The sequence below is a fragment of the Melozone crissalis genome, unplaced genomic scaffold (assembly GCF_028551555.1).
Source record: "Melozone crissalis strain CALT ecotype California unplaced genomic scaffold, PUWL_Pcris_2 ptg000006l_1, whole genome shotgun sequence".
In the NCBI taxonomy this organism is placed as follows: domain Eukaryota; kingdom Metazoa; phylum Chordata; class Aves; order Passeriformes; family Passerellidae; genus Melozone; species Melozone crissalis.
In genome coordinates this window covers 55,622,729-55,644,326 of record NW_026535784.1, presented here as the reverse complement: position 1 = coordinate 55,644,326, position 21,598 = coordinate 55,622,729, and the positions used below count along the sequence as shown (strand labels likewise).

Here is a 21,598-nt window from a genome sequence, read left to right as displayed (position 1 = left end):
CTTTCCTCTTGCCCAAGTTTGGTGACCTCTCAGCAGAGGTGCTGTGTGAGGTCACATCCCCACAATCCTGACTCCCAGATGGATGGACAATGCAAAAGATCAATTTGCGGCTCCCACTGGGCAGAAAATGGCGCGTTCAGTTGATGGATTTTCATTTGTTTGATCTGCAGCACGCCACAGCTGAGGGCAGGATTTTCTCCTCCATGGTCCAGCATGTTTTAAATCTACTTTTTGGCCATTGTTTGTGTAGCACTGATTGCTGTGTATGGGTTTTGTGGAGCACTTTGAGCTAGGCAGGCAGCCCTACTTCTGCAGAATTTGGCTGATAATTTTAATGTGGGAGTACAGTAGAGTCCCAGCAACTCAGAGGTGTTAATATCGAGGGACAAAGTCATTTAGTGTTTCATTAAAATAACCCATTGTTTTAAAGTTAATTTTTTATTTTCACATTTACTCCCTGTGTCTAGTGAATGTAGTAGCTTGGCTTCAATGATGAGAAAAAAATAGAGGGCACTTTTTCTGGAAAGGATGTCCAATTTGCATTCTGCATGACTTAATTTTTTATTGGATATTGTGATAGGTAGCCTCTGATTCTTTGCAGCATATAGCACTGCTGACATGATTTTCACCAGTGTTTAAAGGCTGTTGAGAGTCCCTCTAAAACATGTTAAATATTGATAGTTCCTTGCTGCTTTCATGGAATGATACTTTTCTAGAGGACAGAAGCAACAAGGAATAGAGCCAAGTCATTAAATATACATATTTTAAACACATTTACAAGTAGCTAACAGTATTAAACTCAGATGTTAAATTTTCATTATTTGGAATTATTTAGCTTTGAAAGAAGAACCTTTTCTGTAATCCACACTTTTTCAGTATGACTGTATGTTGTCAGCTGTGTCAGATGATGACAGGGTACTACTCCCTCTTGTCCTTTACACAAGGATGCAGAGACATCCTCTTTGTTTTGAGGTTGCTATCAGCAACAGATACTCCTGCGAGGAAATGAGTCACCCAAGTGTGTGTGGCACAGAAATATTTGCTCTCCCTGTGCTGTGTGGGAGCCAGTGACATCAGGTGTTTGTGCTGTGCAGGTGTCGGGGGTCCATCCCCTGAGACCCTCTCCAGCCTGGCACAGGCAGAGGGGCTCAGCTCCTCCTGCTGTCCAAGCACAGGTGCTGAACTGGAGACTTCTGAGGAACTAATTTCTTCAGAAATAAGGAGTAAAATGGGGCTGGGATTCCTCATTTATTGCACTCCTATTGGTTTTCTTTTTCAAACATGATTTGTTGAAACATTGGAAGGACATATCAGATTTATTTCCTAGAAGTTGGCTGCCTATTTTTTGGCTCTTCTGCTGTCCTGAGCTGATTAAAAACCAAGTCAGTCATGGCTGTGTAATAGAAATCCAGATTAAATAAACATCTCCTTGTTTTGTGTTTTAGATTCAAAGTCTGTAGCATTACAGTACTTTTTCTACAAGGACAAGGAATAGGGGGGAATGGCTTCAAACTGATGGAGTGCAGGGTTAGATTGGATGTTAGTAAAAAATTGTTCCCTCTGAGGGTGGTGAGACTCTGGCTCCGGAGGTTGCCCAGAGAAGGTGTGGTTACCCCATTCTTGGAAATGCCCAAGGCCAGGTTGGATGGGGCTTGGAGCAAACTGATCTAGTGAAAAGTGTCTCTGCCCAAGACTGGGGGATTGGAACAAGGTGGTCTGTAAGAATTCTGTGATTTTTAATGGAAAGCTATCATGGGGTTGGAGGAATCTGCTTATTAGCAATTTGTGTTTGTCCTTTATATATTGAGGAGGAAAAAAAAAAAAGGAGCACTTACGTAGCCGTGTGTTAGGATGCTTATTTGAGTGATGTAAAATGTTATTTTACTTCTTCATCAGAATAATAATTGTTCAGATTTTCAAATATAATTAAATAGATGCACAGTTTATCTCTTTGCTGTTACAGCTCAGTTTAATGACTCAGTGGTAAACCATAGGCAGCTTTTTCACCCTCCTATGCTTTGCTGTGTTGTTGCTCTCTTATCAGGGTGGGCCAGATGGCAGCTGAGGTTCACCTCAAGGTAACCAGCAGAAACTCCTGCCATGGTGGGTCGATAAAATCCCACATGATTATCTGTGGTGCACTGCTGAGTAGACACAGAGCACTTAGCACATGTGGTATTTAGAGGGGGCTTTATTATAAGCATTGAAGGGACTGAGAGAATATAGGTGTCACCATTTTAACAATTGCAGTATCTGCAATTACTCAGCTGGAATAGCTGAGTATTTTAATGCTTTTAACAACTACTGTCATGTGACAGATGCAGAGGGTTTGCTTTTAGGACAGGCCGAGTGGAGATGGGTCTCTGGAGATCACAGTCCAACCCTTGTCTTGGGCCATGCCATGTAAAATCTTGAGTTTCTCTAGGGATTAAGAATTCCTAGTCTGGCTAGGTAATATATTTCTTTACTTAAAAAGTGTTTCTTTACTTGCATTTCAATTTGTGCCTGTTGCTGGCTACCACTAAGAAGAGCCTGTCTTGGTCTTTACTCTCTCCCCTTTGTATATGACACACTGATAAGATACCCCTGGTCTTCAGTTTCCAAAATGTGAATGTGGCAGTGTCCTGACTTGCTGACAACACTATTTCAATGGTTTTTTATATGTAGGTAGTACAGGTGCAGAATATGAAGTAGAATCTGGATGTAGAAAGCGTATGTGGTTCAACTAGAATATAAAGTTCTAATTTTCATTGTGTAAATTCTGACCATTACAACAAACATCTTAATGGATCTGCTGCTATTAAATTCATCAGCAATTGAGCTGGTCTTGTAGGATTACATTTTTAATTGCAGAAGCCACCTGAAATGCTGATATAGGGAATGACTCTGGGAAATCCTGTCAGACTGATGGGATAGACACGGCTGAGGTAGCGATAAGCCTGCTATCTTGCCCAGCAGCAGTGACCCAGCTGCAGCATCACACTGCTTGGTGCAGGCTGGAGCCACCTGCCAGCAGGTCTAACAGGGACACTCTCCTTTGCCTTGGGTTTACATGGCAATAGCAATGAGTTTGGGGGCGAGGCTTTGGAAAATACTCAAGCAAAACTGGGCAAGGAAGCCCCTCTGACTGCACTTAGTGAGCTAAGGGGATTCCTGTGGTACCACTGCCCTGAATGCTCATGTACTGCAGTAAGTTCCTGGCAGTGCTTCAGAGAGAACGGCCAGCACGCTGCTCAAGGACCTTGAGGGAGCTGCTTCACACCTCTGCATCATTTATTTTCAGCTTTGTACAGTAAATTTAAGCAGGGGTGAAATTCCATTGATGAAAGTTGTCTGAAGAGAGGTAATTGTGTGTTTTTAAACTGTTACGTGAGGCTGGGGTTCAAATGTGGGGTGGATTAAGGTGAGCTAAGCAGCTGGACTTAGGTGTAATGAATACAGCCTGGAAACAACAGAACTGATGGGATATATCCATGGGAAGTCTCCACACACAAATCCATTTGCTCACCTAAACCCTCATTCATGGGGACTGTCCCATCATAAAGCACCAGCCCTTGCTCCTGGTTCTTTGGGTGCACAGATTCAGTTTGGAGATCTGATATCCTCTTTCTAAATTGTTGAGGGCTGATCAGGTATGTGACTGCAGCCCTGTTTCAAGCAAGCTAAAAATTACTTTCTGTGTAATTCCCTGGGTTGGAAGTTTATGTCTACATATTTTTTTTCAGCTAATAAATTTTGTGAAGGAAATAGGGCACATATGCTATAAATTTTTTTCCTAACTTCTTTAAAAGACCATGAATGCCTTCAGCATTTCTGACTATTTAGGAATTGCTTGACTGTTTGGGCATTTCTGAGGCAGTTTGTGTGGTTCTTAGGGCTGATTTTGTGTTGTTACTAGACCTGTTGTCAGTTGACACCTGCTGTCACTCCTGGCTGGTTAGATTGGTTTGGTTTCATGCTGGATTTCTGGGATCATGGGAAATGAAGTGTACTGATGTGTTGTTACTGAGCAAGAGCATTTGTTTTCTTTGTCTACACCTAAAGCTGCCAAAGATGAATGCCCAGGATCTGGGGAGAGGAGCTAAGAGTAGTTCAGGTTAATAAGGCTGTCATCCTTCAGCCAACTTGTACCTGTGAATTTGGGGTGGATTTGTAGCTGGAATACTTGTCACAACAGGCTTTTCCAGTATTTTGTTTGTGGGCACTGTCACACTGTACCCTTGATTCATCAGGGAGCTGTGTGACAGTGCAACTCCCATGCACTCACAGAAAAGATGGAAAGGTCAGGTGAGAAATGTGGAAGGAAATTGCAAATCCTCAAACTGTGTGTGTCTCACTCCTCCCTCACACCTTCCAGCCTGCACTTAGCACTGGCTGCCTCCCTGGAGTGCTGCCCTTTTGCTCCTCACAGTGACTCCCAGAGAATTCTTCCTTTCACCAGACATCAAGCCTTCCATCATTTAAGTCTCTCTGGAAAATCTGCTCATTTCCTGGCTATCATGGAAGTCTCTGGCAATACTGTTTCCTTATTTTTTCAGTTTGAAGACTGAAAGTAAATAGAGACATAAAGATATAATAAAAAGGCCCATCTCTAGGGACAGAGGGACAAGTGATGGATTTGGCAGAGTGAGATAGTTTATTTTTCATCCCCTTCACATCACTGCAATATCACGCCATCTTTGGGTTTTCAGAACCATCATGCATGATTGTTAGTGGCGAGAACCATCAGGTATAATTGGCATTTACATCATCTTTACTCTCAGAAATAGCAGTGATTTAATTTTTTAATAGTGCAAGAAACATTGTAAGAAGAAAATAGATAATACATAATTGCCACATACCCCAAGAATCACTAATTGGGAATAAACAAATGTCAGGCAAAGATTGTAAATGGTATAGTTTGGTACGAGAAAGGGCTGGGCAGGGGGATTAATCTGTGCAAATATTTGATTAAAATGAGAAATGGGAGATGACCTCTCTCTTTAAAATGAACATCTGTGTTTCTAAGTTAGAATAGCTGCTTCTCTACAGGTTCCCCAAATGAATTCTGTGGATGTCTGACACTGATAACAAATGACTGTTGTACGTCTTCCCCAAAATCCTTGCTGTGACTGTGATTGCAGCTCTAATTATGGCATAACAGATGCAGTGTTGTATAGCACCCGCCTTCTTCAAGATCTGTAGCTCCCCTTACTTCTACATGAGTTTTCTCATTTTAGTCTAGAATTTACTACTGCTCACAGTAACAAAGCAGTCGCTCTCAAAGTGAGGAGAAGAAGAAAAGGTTTTGAGGTTGTTACACTGCTCACATTGTTGTTGTGCTGCAGATGTTCGTTGTGTTTGCAGACAGCACAATTGTGGGAGAGTGAATTCATGCCTCACTGCATCCTTTCCACTTTCTCCAGCCTCTCCTCTGCTGAGTAAGCAGTTAAAGGGAGTTTTTTCTTTTGTTTGAGAAGGAGGGCGACTTACTTGGGCTGGTTTTTTCAGTTGGAAGTGGAACAGTGTAAATCTTTTTTTTTTTTCTTTTTAAAGCGTTCATCAGAAGAAATAGAAGAATACATTTGCATGTGAATGTTGCTGTGTTGTTCTTCCAACACAAGGAGGAGGTGATTTAATTTAGTGGTACAAACTAACGCCTTGTGTGCTGTGTCAACCCGGCTGCCATTGTCTGCTTTGGTAGTGACAGTGAATCATCTCTTGGATGTTACAGTTGTGGCGAATGGGCTTGGGGACAAGGATGGTGTGTGAGCATCATCTGGTGCCGCAGGGCTACCCCATCCCTGGAAGTGTCCAAAGCCAGACGGGGCAGGTTGTCCTAAGCTACGGGAGGGTGTCCCTACCCATGGCAGGGGGCTGGAACTAGGAGATGAGCTCTGAGAGTCTTTTCCAACCCCAGGCACTGTGTGATTCCAGCGGCGTTTCTCCCCCGGAGCATCTCCCCCTTGCCGGGCGCGCCGTCCCCGCCCCGCCGCCGCCACGGCAACGCCGCCGCCGTGTGTGTGCCCGCCCCCGGCCCTGCCCCGGCGGTGCCACCCTCGGCTGGGGCTGGGCGCGGAGGCTGCATGGCACGGCACGGCGCCGGCAGTGCCGCTCGCTAGGATGAACGAGGAGGCGGCCCAGAAGAGCGACGGCGGCGAGAAGTGCAACGGCGGCAGCCAGCGGAGGAAGAGACCCAAGAAGGTGGGAGCGGGACCGGCGGCGCAGCCGGGCGGGGCGCGCTGCTGGGGCTCCGGCAGCCCGCGGGGATGCTCCTGCCCTGCCTCCGCGAGCGGGGGGCTCTCCCCGTCTGTTTCTATGCCGAGTCGAAAGCGTTGCGATAAGCGAGGCGGATGGCTGAGCCGAGGCGGTTTTCTGTGCTTTTTGTTCTGTTGAAGTTGGTGTCGTTCGGCAGTGGATGCTGCTCAGCGCAGGTTTCCCTCGGCTGCCCTTTAATAGAGCGGGTGGTTTGTTTTGGCAGAAGGTGATATTGGCTCGTGTGCTGCCACACATCCCTTTTCCTTCGAGCTAGAGAGATGGAGGTTTATAAACCTTTGGTTTATTTTCTGGAGATGTTTCTTAAGGTCATGTTGTAAACAGTCATAGAGAGATCCATTGCTGGCCGTCGTAGCATCCGTGGTAATTCGGTGATGCTAATGACAAATACCTGGGTAAAAATGTGAGTTAGTCCAGCCACACCCAGTTGCCAGGGCACTTTCTCTGTGTGTCCAGTCTCTCTGTCACAAATGGTTGATTTTTTCAAGGTGTAGCCTGCCATACCCACTGCTTCGACCCCACGCTTGAGGTAATCTCTTTTTAACGGCTTTGTGGCTTTAATTGCAGGCAGCTATTTATTTCTGTTTGGGCTTTCTCTCCCCTTTAGGAGGAGAGATGCCTGTGGTGCTGCATGATTATGACATAAATGGGTTTACCCTTATTCTCCCTTCCCCTTCTTTTTTGTCAATTGCTATAACCTGAGTTATCACACTGAAATGTGACAGACTGCTTACAGGATGAAGAAGAATTGTTTAATCCATACACAGCATACACTGATGAATTCTTCAGTTCCTCATTTTTGCATAGAATTTGCATTTTAACCAACACTGTTCATGAGCAAGACAAATTGTTACAGATCATAATAACACGCGGACATGTGTTTGGGGACTTGTATATGGGGTTGGACCTGGTAAGTAAAAGCTCTTTTGCAAGAGGTGATGCTGTTAGGGCCCTTTTTATCACAGAGGGCAGATTCTGTACCTACAACCACAAGGGAATGAGGGAATCCAGTCTAAACGAGAATTGGAACAAAAACACCCTCACCCCACCCCTTGTGTGGAATTGTGCTTGGAATATCGCCTGGATCCCCACACAGTAGGAGATTTTATATAGCATCTTGGCCTTATATTTGAGCAGAATCTAGGAGGAAAGAGGATATCTGCTTTGTCTCACCTCTGAATTTGAAAGCCGTATTTGTGGGGGTATGGAAATCCGTATAAGGAAGCAAGAATCAAAAGATGAAGTGCCTAGCCAATGTTTTAATTGGACTGTTGGGTTATCTGGAAACAATATCATATTAAGAGAGAGGTTTTGAAGCTTGAAGGAGTCAAAGTGGGTGTTTGGATTGCTTCTTTTTTAATATCAGTGTTTGTGCTTTCTTTTTTTCCCGTTGTTTTTCAAGTAAAGTAGCCCACAGCCTTTCAAGGTTGCGACAACTGCCAGATGAATGCTTGGAAAGCATCTCTTACATTGAGTTTCCATATTCAGAGTCTTCCAACAGCTGATTCATCTTCATTTTTCAAAAGCATAATAAATGCTTGGGTAGCTTCTTTTACAACTAGAAAATACTAATGGGGCATTTTCAGTTGACAAGTATTAAGCCAAAAATATTGTTAATCTCTGAGGTTGGATGCACTAGGTGTTGGTGGCTCAGATCTTATTTTAGATAAGCTCTCACCAGTCTTCACCCTTAGTGACTTCATGAGGAAATACAGCTACGTTTGATATTTCTTTTAAAATTCTACAAATTATTTTCTGAAAACCTCAAAATTGGTAACTTTCTGGATGAGGGAGATAGACCCTGGGATAGCCAAGAGTACAAGAATTCCAGGTTGAATTCCTCTGTGTTTTGACGAGGTAGGCACAATTTATTTTGGGAAGGGAGACAGAAGTGCCATGTGCAAGAGCTCCAAAATCCCCAGTAATGTAGCCTGTTTTCAGGTCCTGAACTACTTTTGCTGAACAAAGCTGCATTGCACCAGCCAATATGCCCTCTATCTGTTCTGTGGAAGTTGATCCCTTTTGTGTGGATAATTAAATATTAATTGAGCTAGATGAGTTTGATCTATGTATTGGGGGAGATGGAGAGCGGCTCTTCTTGTATTCAGCATTCAGCTGGATCTTCTGTATTCTAGGAGGGTGTCCTGGCCAGGAAGCCAAGGGTGATTTTCTCTAATTTTGACCTGTACCCCCTTTAAAAAAAAAAAAAGTGTGTGCACTTTAAAATAAGAAGGCTTCAGCTTTGTCCTCGTCCAGGATGGGAAAAATAAATTTTTTTTGTTTGCTTTTGATTCTATGAAAATCAAAATTTTCATGGAGTGGGGAAAATTGCTACTTATGCAGAGCCAAATTTAATCCTTGTGCTGATGGTTGTGGCTTTGTGTGTTCTTGTGAGTAAGTGGGCTGCCTCAATAGGTTGGTTAATCCAATGGTAGGGTTGTGTCCAGTTTTCCTGTGTATTTTGCCCCTGTGATAACTGAGATATGATCAGATTTGTGCTCCTGGAAAGAAAGTCCATGTTCACTCAGTTCTAGTATTGGAGAGCAGAGGATGCAGTCGTGGACAGAGCTTGTTCTGTGGTTGGTGCAACTTCATGGAGATTGTTGTTGAAGGGGTAATGCAAGTGAGTGCCCTGGAGTTTGTAATACATTCGTGTTTTCCTTCTGTCTTTTTGCCAAGTCTATGGCAAAGGGCTCAAGTACTAAATTCCTAGAATTCCTTTCAAGGATGCTTTTTTCATTCTAGAGTGTTTCAGGTGAAAACCAGCTACTGTTGGTCATCATGTGAGAAAGGAAGCATGTTCCTATATCTAGTACTGAAAGCACTGAAGGTAAAAGGACTTCTAGGAGCCAGTAGTTCTTCCTGAGCTTACAGGTTGTTCATAAATCTCACTGATGGATCAATGCAGAAATAATCCATTTTGGCTTTTTGCAGAATTCTAATCTTGTTACTTATATTGCTCATCCTTTAAGGAAAATGAAAATCTTGGAATCAGACCCATAGTGGAAAAGACTTGCAGGAAGTTGTAGTCTTGATTTAAAGGAACAGAAATGAGACTTCCTTTTCTAACCTAATCATAATCTCCTCTTTTAAATAAAATTGGCTGCATTATGTGAAGTACTTCCAGTGGAAGCTGTATGCTTGCTAATGGAATCATTATAGTGTACAAGCTAATCCTTTTAATTAATTTCAATTACTTAAGACTTTTTATTCCATGCATAAGGTAATTAAGACATAAGGTATTTTGGAATACAAGTATCATGTTGGTCACTTAGGTTCAAGAACAAGAATCCCAATGTACACAAAATGTGCAGAGAGGGATTGCCAGAAGAATGACCCTGCCCTACGAAGAATCCAGGGGAGCTTGGCTTTCGTGTGCTCAAGCCAAGGCAACCTGAGTGGAAAAGGAAATGAGGCTCCTCTGCAGCCTTCTAATAGGTTTAATCAGATAAAAAGCCAAGAGAAACTTAATTATGTATGAGATATGATTTCTCTAACATACCACTGGACTGGATTCAACTCCTTCGAGGAGGTCCCTCTTGCTTCCACGTTTCTGTGCTTTCCTCTGTGTCACTTACAGTGTCATAATAGTATTACACAGCACTCTACTTGGTGGTAAATGTAGCTACTTAAGTATTTTTAAATACTTGTTTACCTAGTTATTTCACTCTCACAACTACCAAATTTAGTGGAAAATTGAATGTTGTCAAAAGAAGGATTTGAAGCAGTGACCATCTCTCCTGAAATTGGTGTGGGGACTGGTACGACAGCAGTTCCAGTCCTCTGGGTGGTGTTTGCCTGAACTGCCCTCATTCCACACTTAGAAAATCCCACTGTGCCTTCCCTTGTTGCTACTCTTTGCCCCACTCTGCTGTGATTACTGGTGACAGAAAAATAGCTGTGGCCACTCTGCTCTTGGCTGTTCTGTTTGGTGATCCAACCAGAATGAAGCCAGTGTGCCACCTGAGAGAGAGCACATCCTCTAGCTTTAGAGGGAAGAAGGTTTTCCTGTGGTCAATAAGCAGTAAATTGAACAGGCAGAGAAGAGCTAATGAGGAAAACCACAGGCTTTTCTTTCTTTCAGCAGTAGATATCTAAAAGACTTTGTCACAAAGGAAAAGTGGTAGTTTCAAGTTAACCCAACTCACTGGTGTTCAATCTTGCTAATTTTACTGGTAGCACAGCTGCTGTAAGGCTGGAAGGTCTTATTCTTCTTTCAGTTGTGGGAGAGAACTGGAACTGCTTTGCTTTCAAAAAAGCTGTAATCCAATTTACATTTAAGTAAACAGGCAGATAGATGGTTCTAGAATTTGCTCTGTAAAGGAGAAACTACATAGAGAGGAAAAAAAAAAACTTTTTTAAAGTCAAGGACAGGTTTGTTACGAGTGTTAAGAGTCAAACCTGCTGTATTGCTCAATGTCTACCCTATGCTTTAACATGGTTTGCACTATCATGCATCTGATGCAACTCCACTGCTATTCTTGCGTTATTGAAATCAGGATTTGCTTGTTCCCTTTGCCTTTTATTCCTATCACGAGTCTTCCAGCACATTTTGTGCCAGGTGTAAAACTAAGATTGTAGCTGCAAATGCTTTGCTGTATTTAGCTCTAGTTGCTATGTGTGGTGGTAACAACCCAAAAATGATGTGTATTTCTCCCACTATGGGATAGAATGCCCCACCTCTGTGTCTTTGGTTGCATCAGCAAACACTCTGTGCTCCCATCACAACAGCTCCATGGTGAGTGACACTCTGGAGAAATAATTTCCATTTACTTAGAGCAATGAGACAGGGAAAATAATGAACAAGTCTTAGGTCTAACACAACCACTTGGAAGGTTAACTTTGTTAATCATGGCCTTGAAAGGTAAAATATATATATTGTTTTAAAAATGTTCTTGTTTTTGTAACAGAGTAATGGGAGTCTGCAAAGGGATGGAGTTGTTGTAGTGCACCAGCAGATTTGTGCCAGTGCTGGGTTTCACAGGTGAAGTCTGTGAGGGTAGCAAGGAGGAAATGATCTGGATCAGTGGTGGCTGTTACAGGGAATGGTGTGGCTGCTTGAGCCTGCATCCGCCTGCTCCCGATTTATCCTTCTCAGCTCTTGCTCATTTTCACCAATGTTTGGCAAACATCAAGTGAGTCAGAGAAGCCAAGTCCCTTCTTCCCCAGCCAGCTTCCCTTTCTCCCTGCACGGTGCCTGGGGCCGGCAAGTATTGCACAGATTGCATCGCACTCGCGCATCTCGTAGCCTTGTCACGCGTTCCTGCGGTGACAGGGGCTGAGCTGGGCTTAGACCCGCCTGTCCTGCCTCTCTGGGGACATGGGGGCCACTTTGGAGGCAGCCATGCGTTCTCTCTGCCCTCATGGCATCCACCTCTCTTACCTGGCTGTCCCTGTCAGAGCTGCCGTGGTTTTGTGGCACCGTGTCCCTGCCTGCACTGGCCGTGCTGTGTTGATGCTTTTGATGACATCTCTGGCTAGGGATGTTTTTTCTCTCTACAAATTGAGACTGACATATGTAGCACGTAGATATTTAGGTTAGGCACTGGGAGCCCTGGAGCTCTGAAATGCAAGGAACAGAGGGAGGCCAAAAAAATACTAAGATGGCCAGAGGCTGTTCCATTCTCATTTATTTTCAGGAATTAATTATTTCAGAATCTTTCCTAGCTGATTAAGTAGGCTTCTTTTGTCTTGGTGACAGAAATTGCTGAGCTGAAAATTTGAACTTCCTGTCATTATGCCTCCACTATGTAGGAATTATCCAGTATTTCTGTTTTCAGTAGAAATTTGCAGTACTCCTATTCATTCAGTGGGATCCTAATAGTTTTTCATTTTCTCATTTATTTCTACTTCATTTAATTGTTCTCTGGCACCAAATATAGAAGGGAAAAATATTTTAAAAAGTAGACGGGGATGGACCAATGTTTAAGGCTCCCTCAGAGCAGTTGATAAAATTGTGTGGGAGACAGTGAATTACTTCAGGTCAGTTTTGATAAAAAATCATAGTTGAAAGGCCATGCAACTGATTGTGAAATTCATCTTTCTCTATTTTAAATATTAATTTGGGGGATGGAAAATGTAAAAGGTAAAGATGTAATACTACACAAAAAAGGCAGTGTATCCTTTTGGGCATTGCGAGTCAGTTTGGGAATTGGTTTGTCTTCTTCAAGCTTTCCTGAAATAACAATGTTCCTTGGGCATGCAGCAGTTTAGGGAGAGAAAAGGTAGGCACCAACACACATTATCTCACCTCTTCTGTGCTCCTTCCAGCTGGCTGCACTTGGGTTACAAGCAGGTACACAATTCGTAACCTACTTCTGTTTTCTCTGGATTTAGCTTACACACTCACACGCACACACACTAATTTAGTCCATGAATGAAGTGCTCTCTGGGGAGTAGGATCAGCTCTGAAGGAAAGGATAGAGTAAATGGCAGTAATTGCAGTTGGAAGTGATTTTCTAGGTTAAACAGTGTACAAATTTCTGCCACAAGCTGCGTGGTTCAGAAGGGGTTGGTTGATGTTATTTGTTCCATTCAGGCTTGGCTGCCGTGCATTTATGTTACGCTAGTACTGGATCTCAGCAAGCAGAGCCTATGGATTTCAACTGGCACCAGGAATGCACAGATTCCTACAACACTACAGCCTCATGATCAATTAAATCTGATAATTTCTCCACTCCTAGGGCTCATAAGACAGGGTTTGAAGTGTGTGTCAGAGTAGTGGAGGCAGCAAAGAGCATTTGTGATAGTTTTGAAGAACGTGGATGGAAGTGGGAACTGGTGTTTATAAACAATTTACACCCTTCTATAGAATCTCTTCCAGTATTAAAAATTGTGCTGCTTTCCTCTGATCGAAAGACTGCTAGTCTTCCTTTTAAAAACATTTTAGAAGTCTAATACATCTGGCAGCTTTCAGTATCAGAGAGCAGATGTCAACCTAGAAATGTCAAGAAACAGTGGTACTTATTCATGGCGTGAGCTATTAGAAACCTTGTCTGCCTGTGCTGGTGGGGACATGGATATGATCTAATCAGAAAGTGAATGAATGGGCATAAACACCAGGACAAGGAGGCCCTGGGATGTGTGTGTGCACACTTGGGGGTGTGGTGTGGTGCTGTGTCCCAGCCTGTTTGTGTTTTTTCCCTGAGCATGGCAACAGAACACACTGAGCTCCAGTCTGTGCTGGAGGTCACCCTGGGTTGGGTACGGCCAGCGGGGCCCTGCTAGCTGGGGAGCTGAGCTCTTGTTGCTGTGCACCTCTGACAGAGCAGAGAGGGGTGAATGTGAGAAACAGTAACTCGAATGGGCACAGATTTTCCAATCAATCTGTGATTCATGCTCGTTAGCTTTGAAACACTGAAGAAAGGCGCTTTATGAGCTGGCATTTCCATTTGTGCTTTAACTGCTTTGCCCAGGCTGAAGACAGAATGATGACTGCAGCACACTCGTCAAAACAAGGGGAAGAGAAAGGAGGAAACATGTTCTGTGCCTTGCCTAAAGGTCACTGCCCTGGTTAGAGAGCACAGCCTCCCACTCAGCCCTTGGATCTGCTGTTAGCCTCCTATTTGGTATGAAATACAGGTTAGATGGGTCAAGTGCAGGATAATTTCCTTTGGTAACTGTTGGCACACAGCTGATGGTAATTTGGGGGGGGGGCTGTGGCTGAGCCCATCCCTAATGGGCTGCAGCTGTGCAGGACAGGTGAATAATATTAAAAGTAAAAGCCATGGAGTGCCCAGGGGCACTGACCAATCACCACAGGGAACAGAGGGCACACAGGTGCAGTGCATGAACAAGAGGGCATAAAAGGTTGGGCTAAAGAGCAAGAACGAGCAGGTACTTGCAGCCTTCTGAAGTGGTGTGATGTTGCTCTATATGGGCAGATGCCAGAAACCTTTGAAAACTGTATCCTGATATTCCCTGTATCGTGGCCATCCCCACTGTGATGTGTGTTGTGCCAGGTAACAGTTACCTTCAAAGTTGGGGGAGAAGGTGTGAATATTCCTTCCTGTACTTTGTATTCCCTACCTGAAAGTCTAGCCAGGCTTTTGTTGTTGCATTCATTTCTAATTAATGTCTTATAATAGTGCAGGAGGTGTTTCTCAAGGAAGGCAGGGCCCTTGCAGAGCTTGCAGCCACTGCAGTTGTGTTTGGTGGTGTAAGTGTGTGCAGGCTCGTGGTTAATTATACGTGATGCCGTGTGTTGGTAAATGCCTCTCTCCCCCCTGCTCATCAGCAGAACTGCTTTTTTCACAGCCACATCCCCAACAGAAGCAGCAGGCGATGGCTTTCAGTTGGAAAACAGCTGCCAGGAGCTCATTATGCACTAACACACACTTTAAGAGTCAAGATTGCTCCTTTGCAGAAGGAGCTTACGAGTGTGGCCCATTCCAAATGTGGCTGACAGCAATTAGGATAGTGATGTACAGCAGGCCTTTCCTAAAAATCATTGTAAAGCCCAGGTAATATCTCTGAACAGAAATAATATAGTCTGGATTGTACTTATACAGCACTTCTGTATATGGTATTCCAATTTCTTTTAGTGATTGAGGAAAAAAGTCCAGCTGCAACTCTCTTGTGCACATTGTAGTTTCATCTAAATGGGAACCGGATGCATTTCAAAAACCCAAACCAAACAATTGCTGAATGTGAGTGGTAAATAGACTTAAAGAAATTCACCTTTTTGATATAACCTAAGTGATGGAGATATGGTTACAAACTGGTTTGGTATGAGTTGGAGTAAGGGAAGCTTCACGTGTTGGATGTTGATGCTGGAACCCATAGTTAAGTGTGATTCAACTGAAAAGGCACATTTGAACTGGGATCTTCTTTTCTTTTGTCCTACCTGTCCTCTTGGGAGGATTAATGTGATTCTGAATTTTATTTTATTTTGTTTTTCCTGAAAGAGGGAACACACATTTAAGCTTTTACTGAAAATTTCTGAGAAAATGGATGTAGTTGATCTCCATGAAATAAAAGCTGTAGTTAATACAGAGGAGACCGAATGCCTCAGATTGCAGTCTTAGAAACCTCTGAATTCTTATAGTCTCCAAAGGCCAAAATGCAGCTGTGGCATTTGTAATTTTATAGTCTCCAAAGGCCAAAATGCAGCTGTGGCATTTGTAATTTTGTTTAAAAATAAGTTCTGAAGGTGATCAGGTTATGGGTTTGGATCTTAGTGTTCCAAGCCTGAGGCCCAGTTAGACAAATGGTGTGAGGCAGCTCTGCCACCAGGTGAATGTTCTTCCTTGGAAGCAGAGTCAGAAATTCACCTGGGTTTGAGCTCCTCTCTTCTGCCCTGTACAGCATATTTGGGGGGGGGGGGGGGGGGAGGGAAGGGATGGAAATGGGCAGCAGAGAGTATAGAGAAAGGTGAGGGTTTCAGTGCTTGACTAGATCATCAGGGAGAGGTTTTTTCACTATTATGTGCTTCTAAAACCCCTTTATTGGTACAACTTGAAAAGCAGGTAATGATTTAGTGCTTTTTCTCTGAAAATGTCTAAAATGTAATTTGCAGGAACATGAAATGAGAGTGTGATTTACATTGCTGTAGTGCTTGGTTTGACCATGTGAGATTGGGCTGCCATTCTGATGGTGGTGATGTTAATATGAACTCATTTTCTCAAACAGCATTTTTCATTATTGCAGCTAATGTGCTTTACAGGAGAAAATTGGTATCACTGCAGGCAGTAACTTTGCAGTGGTTTGCCTGGGGCAGCCTCGGGTGCAAGTGCCAAAACAAGGCTGAGGATCCAATGAGGATCCTTCTTTTTAAAACCCTGCCCCTTCTCTGTGCTCTTCCTGCCCTTTAGTTTTCACCCAAAGACCTCCTGAGCCCAAAGTCTTTTCTCAGGGACTACTCAAAGTATTCAGGAACTCATTTAGGTTGGATGTGCCATAAACCCTTACCTTAGCTGTGTTCAGATAAAACCCACAATTCATGTTTAGAACCTGAATCAAAGTTTGCTGAACTTTATGGAAGGATTTTATTAACTTCAGTAATTTTGACTGCTTTCTAGTGACTTTGAAATTCATAACATCAGAAACAAGTTGAGTATTTTCTTCTTTACCTTTGATGTTTATGACTACATGAATAACTGAATTAGGACTGGTTTTCAATATACTTAGAATTTAGAATAGATTCTGAGTCCAGGTATTTAATCCTTCTCTGGAAAATTTTTCCTTGTTACCTAATAAAATTACTGGCTGGTTTTATTGTTCTAGTAATGACAGCCATTAGTCTATATTGGTGTTTGTGGAAAAGATCTAGTACTACCAGTCTGTGTCCCAGTGTTTGCCATAAAATCCAGCAGATACTTGTGAAAACATGCAGCTTCTTCTCTTCCTGAAATATTTCAATTCACCTTTAAATTCTAAAGGCAGTTCTCAGCTATGAGGGTTGGGTAAGTCCATCCCATACTGCTTTCAGGTGGTGAAATGTATAGGTGGATTATTCCAGGTAGCATTACAAGAGTTTCTTCTGGAGAGAGTTATTTTCACTGATTTTTATTTTATTTCTAAATTATTTTTTCTAACCTTCAGAGTTCTGTTTCTCTGGTTTCCTACAAGCCTCCTAGTACTGTTGGAAATCAGGATGAGTTTCTGGCAAATCAGTTTGCGTCATTGTTTCCAAAATGTGAAGTTCCTCTTTATTGTGCTGGAATCTGAACACCCTGGCAGTGCCCTGTTAGATCAGACAGAGCCCCCATGCTGTGGCAGGTTTGGAAGGTTATTTCACTCGGGCTGTTGCACTGTTCTGCACTGCTGGAAGTCTTCCCCAGAGTTTTGCTGTGCAGGCAATGCAGCCTTGAGGGCGATCGCAGAGGTGGCACATCCACACAGTGCTCCAAGGACAGAGGGAGGGGACATGAATTGTGAGATTGTTGGGAACAGTGGCACTTGGGACAGATTTCTCTCAGTGCAGGAGTCATGTCCAGGGGTAAGGACGATGTCATTGGATGCATGTGCTGACAGAGAATACAGTTAAGATTTACTTACTGTCACATGTTTTTGGTGTCCAGAATTTCAATCTCCTGTTGGCTGTGGTTCAGAGCAGTGGGGAGGGCAATGCAGGCAGTTATTAGTATGAAATGAGTCTGGAGAGGATGAGCTGCTGATACAGGAGAACTACAAAAAAAATTCTGGGTGCAGAAAGCCCTTACAAATAACAGCGGGGATTATTAGGGGCTTATTCTGTTTTCGTTACTTTTTGTGTTATGAAGTATTTTGGGAGAGAGGTGAAAGAAACATAATTTCTTTACATTGATCTCACTCAACCTCTATTAAAGTTGATCTGAATCTTAAGTTTGGCCTTAAAGGTTCAAATGGTTGCTGATGCCCTTTGTCCACTCCAGCCACTGTCACTTCATGCAGTGCTCAGGGGATTTTTTTCTTAGGTTGTTAAATGCCTTCCATGTATCTGTCTCCTCAAATAAAGAACTATTTCTTCAGCTGTTCTAAATCAAGAAATGTTTCTGTAGCCTCTGGGAACTTATTAACTGCAGGGGTTTCACAACTGGATTGCTGGCACATAATGTAGTTGTAATGAAATAAAATGGAGGCTCAGAAAATTATGGAAAGGTTTTAGAGAAAGAAATTGGAAACCCAAAAAGGAATAACTTTTGGAAAAAGAATTGTGTTTTGATTCTAATAAATAGAGAGATTTTATCAGCATCTCTCTACTGTATAGATATCATGTTGAGAATGCTCTTTATCACCCCTTTCCTTCATTTCTTCTTTTGATATTTTTACAGAATATGCCTAAAACTTCTGTCTCACTGGCCTTGGCTGCCAGCCAAGCATTTTGTTCAGAGTTTATTCAAGCTCCTGTCCTTATGCCATTGGCATTGTCACCCCTGTGCAGGTGCTGGGCTCCCTGAGAAGGGAGTGTGACAGCAGGCAGTGGCAGCCTGGGCATGGCCAAGATTAATGAGAGCAGCTTCCTTCCCCACCACCTTCCCTGTCTTCAGCAGAAAAGGTGCATTCCCACACCTTGTCTCCTTGAAAAAAGATCTCATTTTGGTTTAGAATATAAAGAAATGAACTCTCAATGACCTGTGCAGTATGTTTTCACAAAACTTTCAGTCTGGGAGCTCCAGACTCTTGTGTCCTTCTGGCACTGGTGACAGGAGTTTCAGCTCCCCCACAATAAGTGCTATATTTTCAATCATTCTTTATTAAGCCAGGTGGTGTTGTATTTGAGGCACGCCAAAGAGGGCAAATAACATTGGACTTAATTTAGACTGCTGCTTTAAAAAAGTGGAAGGCTCTAAAGCAGCATGGTATTTTAGTTCTTTTGGTGTTTAATGAGTAAATAGTTTGAAATATATCTAATTCTCTCTCAAGTTCACTAGTTTTTTTCTATTTCTGTTTTGGAGCTCTCAAGGTGTTATTGTTCAGAGTAACTTGGGCATGACACTTGAGCTTCATGTCATCTACTCTGTATTTGCATTTGTTTATTAATTTGAAACCCTATACATATTTATTTCTTGTAGTTTACATTTTAAAAAAGTAATTAATATTTAAAAGCCTGCAAGAGTGTTTTCAGAAGGGTTTGTATCAGTTTGGCTGCATTTATTTAAACATTCCTAGGTCAGTATGAGCTTGTGTGTGTCACCTCAGAAAAGTTTAGTTGAAGGTGCTGAGAATGTTCAGGGTAACCTGCTAATCACAGCCAGTTTAAAAGGATGTTATGTCACTGAGACTTTCTTAAATCCCAGGCTGCAATCTTATAATTCCCTTTGGTAAAAGGCATTTCAGGGCTTTTACTGTGCCATTTTAGTATGAGTAGTGCTGCTTTTAAAGTGAATCTTGGAGATAAACTCTGTTCTTCATTAATGACTTTTGGAGTGAAGGAAGAATGTACCCATTTTAGTAATTATTTGTAGACAAGAGGTGGAGGGGTTGACTTCAGATGGCTGTAATGGAAGTTACAAATGAGGAAGGCTGAGAAATGTTAAGACATAATCAACAGTTTTTCTAAAAAACGTGTTTAGTGTGGGGATGGTGTGTGTCTGCTTTTTTCCTGTAGGTGCATATGTGCATCTCACAGTGGGGAATTTCAGCTTTAAGTAAGCATTTCTCTCTGTGCAGTGCTTTAATGAACATTAAGACTATCAGCTCCATGGTTTACTGAGATAAATTTTAGTAATTTTAATAACATGTACAGAATTAGCAGGAAATAATTTCATATAATTTGATCCAAGCCCTCATGTTTCAGACTAGGAAGACCTACTTTCTCACTAGGCTTTTAAAAGCATAACTGGTTGAAAATTAATGAACCTCTGCTGCTGTCTTTGATCTTTAAGGTCCCTTCCAATCCAAACCATTCTATAATTCTGTGACTTGGTTACACCCTCTGTGTGTCAACAAAGGAGTGGGAGTAGGTTAACAAAGGGGTGGTTGATTTTTATGCTCAAGGACAAAGACTACTTGAGATTGTACCAAAATTCACCTGACAAATTCGTAGCTGGTGTTTGAAAGGTGCCAGTCCCCGTTTTTACTGAAATAAAGTAGAAAAAAACCAAAATGCTGTGATTTTAAAATTAATTTCATACTTTGTCTTATCTATGACAATTTCTGGTTTGTATGTTAATTTCTTGAAACAAGTGTCCAAATCAAAGACAAATCTTCATGACTCAGATGTACGTTGGAATTAGCGTTATCTGCAGCAGGCTTGGAATATTTTCCTCTGATTATTTTCCTCTGAAGATTTTTTTTTTTGCACAACCAGGCAATGCTTTTGAAGAGACAAATGGAGTAAGGAGATATCTCTGTGTTGGAAATAACAAGTAATGCAATTAGTAGATGACTGCATGAACAGTAGCAATTAGAACTGAAGAACGTATGAAATGTGTGAGTGCAGAGCCGTATTTCTGTGTCATCTGCACTGGCAGAAAACCAGAAAAACTTCACTCAGATGGGTAGAATTGTTGACTGATCTGTTTTAAATTCTTGGTCTAATTTTACCCAGCTTTGATTTTTGGAGTTTAAACCAGCTTTTGGGCAGTGTGATGAATAGGGAAAATCGGAGTCCGTCTCCTCCTCTTCTCATTGAGGGTGCTTCCCACATGTGTTTTACCTTCCAAGCTGTTGAAATTCCTGCAAATCCAGTATCTCATCTCCAGCACTCACAGTTCAGAGATGCATAGCAAACAATAGGAAATAACCTTATTTTTGTAGTTTTATCTCTCTCTATTCCATACCAGTTTGCTTATGCAGGTCTGTTTGAAAAAAAAAAAACAAAACACCCACCCCAGAAATTGTAATCTGACATGATAAGGTTCTTAACAAATTGACTTTGTCTGCTCCTTGTGGTCATTATTCCCTTTATGTCAGGTCTACTCCATTGTTCTGGAAGCCCTCAGTGTAGTTCTGTGAAGGTTATCCAGTTTTCCCTGTGATGCAGTCACAGGAGCCATTTGCAGTTGCAGTCCCGGTGCTGCTGAGCCATGCAGGTGTCACCGGGGCCACACAGCCAGAGCAGGGCTTGTGGGAGCGTGACAGTCACTGTGTACTTGGGATCTCAAAGGGCAGAAACAGTCCTGACCAGGGCAGCAGGGTCTTGCTCAAAACCCTTACCCTTTGACTGGTTAAATCAAATTTTTTTTTGAAGTCTTTTTCTAGGTATCAAAACTTTGGTGGATCAGCCAGGAACTCTTATTTCACTGGTGTCTTCTGCATAGAATCATGGAATCATTTGGGTGGAAAACCCCCTAGTATCATTGAGTCCATCTGTTCCCCTAGCACTGTCAGAGCAGTCCAGCACTGTCTCCCACTGGTAAACCATGTCCCCAAATGCCACGTCTGCACATCTTTTAAATCTCTCCATGAACTCTCTACCACTGCCCTGGGCAGCCTGTTCCAGAACTTAACTTTTCCTTTTTTCCCCCCTCTCCTTTTCCTTTTTTTCCTAAACTTTGGCAGAAATCACAAAATGCAACCTTTTGCTGCTTTTAAATTTTAACTGCTTTCCACGGCTTGGTTAGCAACCTCTTTGACTGCTACTGTTACTTATACCTTCTGAATAGAAGAAAAAGAAAGGAAAACAAAGGCAATCAGTATTAGTTGCAGCTGCTGGTACTGAGCACAGCCAGTTTTTCAGTATAGGAACTTTGTCCCTAAGCCTATTGTCACTCCATCATCAGCAGTTCCAGTCTCTTGAGATTTTCTCACCTCAGTGACACTGCAGGGGATTATAGTAATTAGCCCAGTCTTTCAGAGACAGCTATTGAGCCTCCTGGAACAGCGTGGCCAGCTTTTGGATCAGTGATGTCACCACCCTGAGGTGGAAGAAAATTGATAAGGTGCTGTATTGTAAGTGATCAAATGGGTCTGAGAGAGG

The 21,598-nt window shown here is 42.5% G+C and overlaps 1 protein-coding gene across 9 annotated transcripts in view; it reads left to right on the top strand.

The window, feature by feature from the left end:
- The window catches only part of ANK2 (ankyrin 2), a 273,624-nt gene that overhangs the window by 83,315 nt on the left and 168,711 nt on the right, over positions 1-21,598 (top strand). For 5 of the 9 annotated variants that reach the window (XM_054292416.1, XM_054292385.1, XM_054292441.1 and 2 more), the window contains exon 1: positions 6,076-6,183. The exons of 2 other annotated variants lie outside the window; for them this stretch is intronic. In XM_054292416.1, coding sequence (XP_054148391.1) covers positions 6,103-6,183 — 81 coding nt within the window. In that variant the 5' untranslated portion in view covers positions 6,076-6,102. Of the gene's footprint in view, positions 1-6,066; positions 6,184-21,598 lie in introns of those variants that run through there. 2 more of the 9 variants (XM_054292311.1, XM_054292258.1) reach the window with 1 other exon arrangement.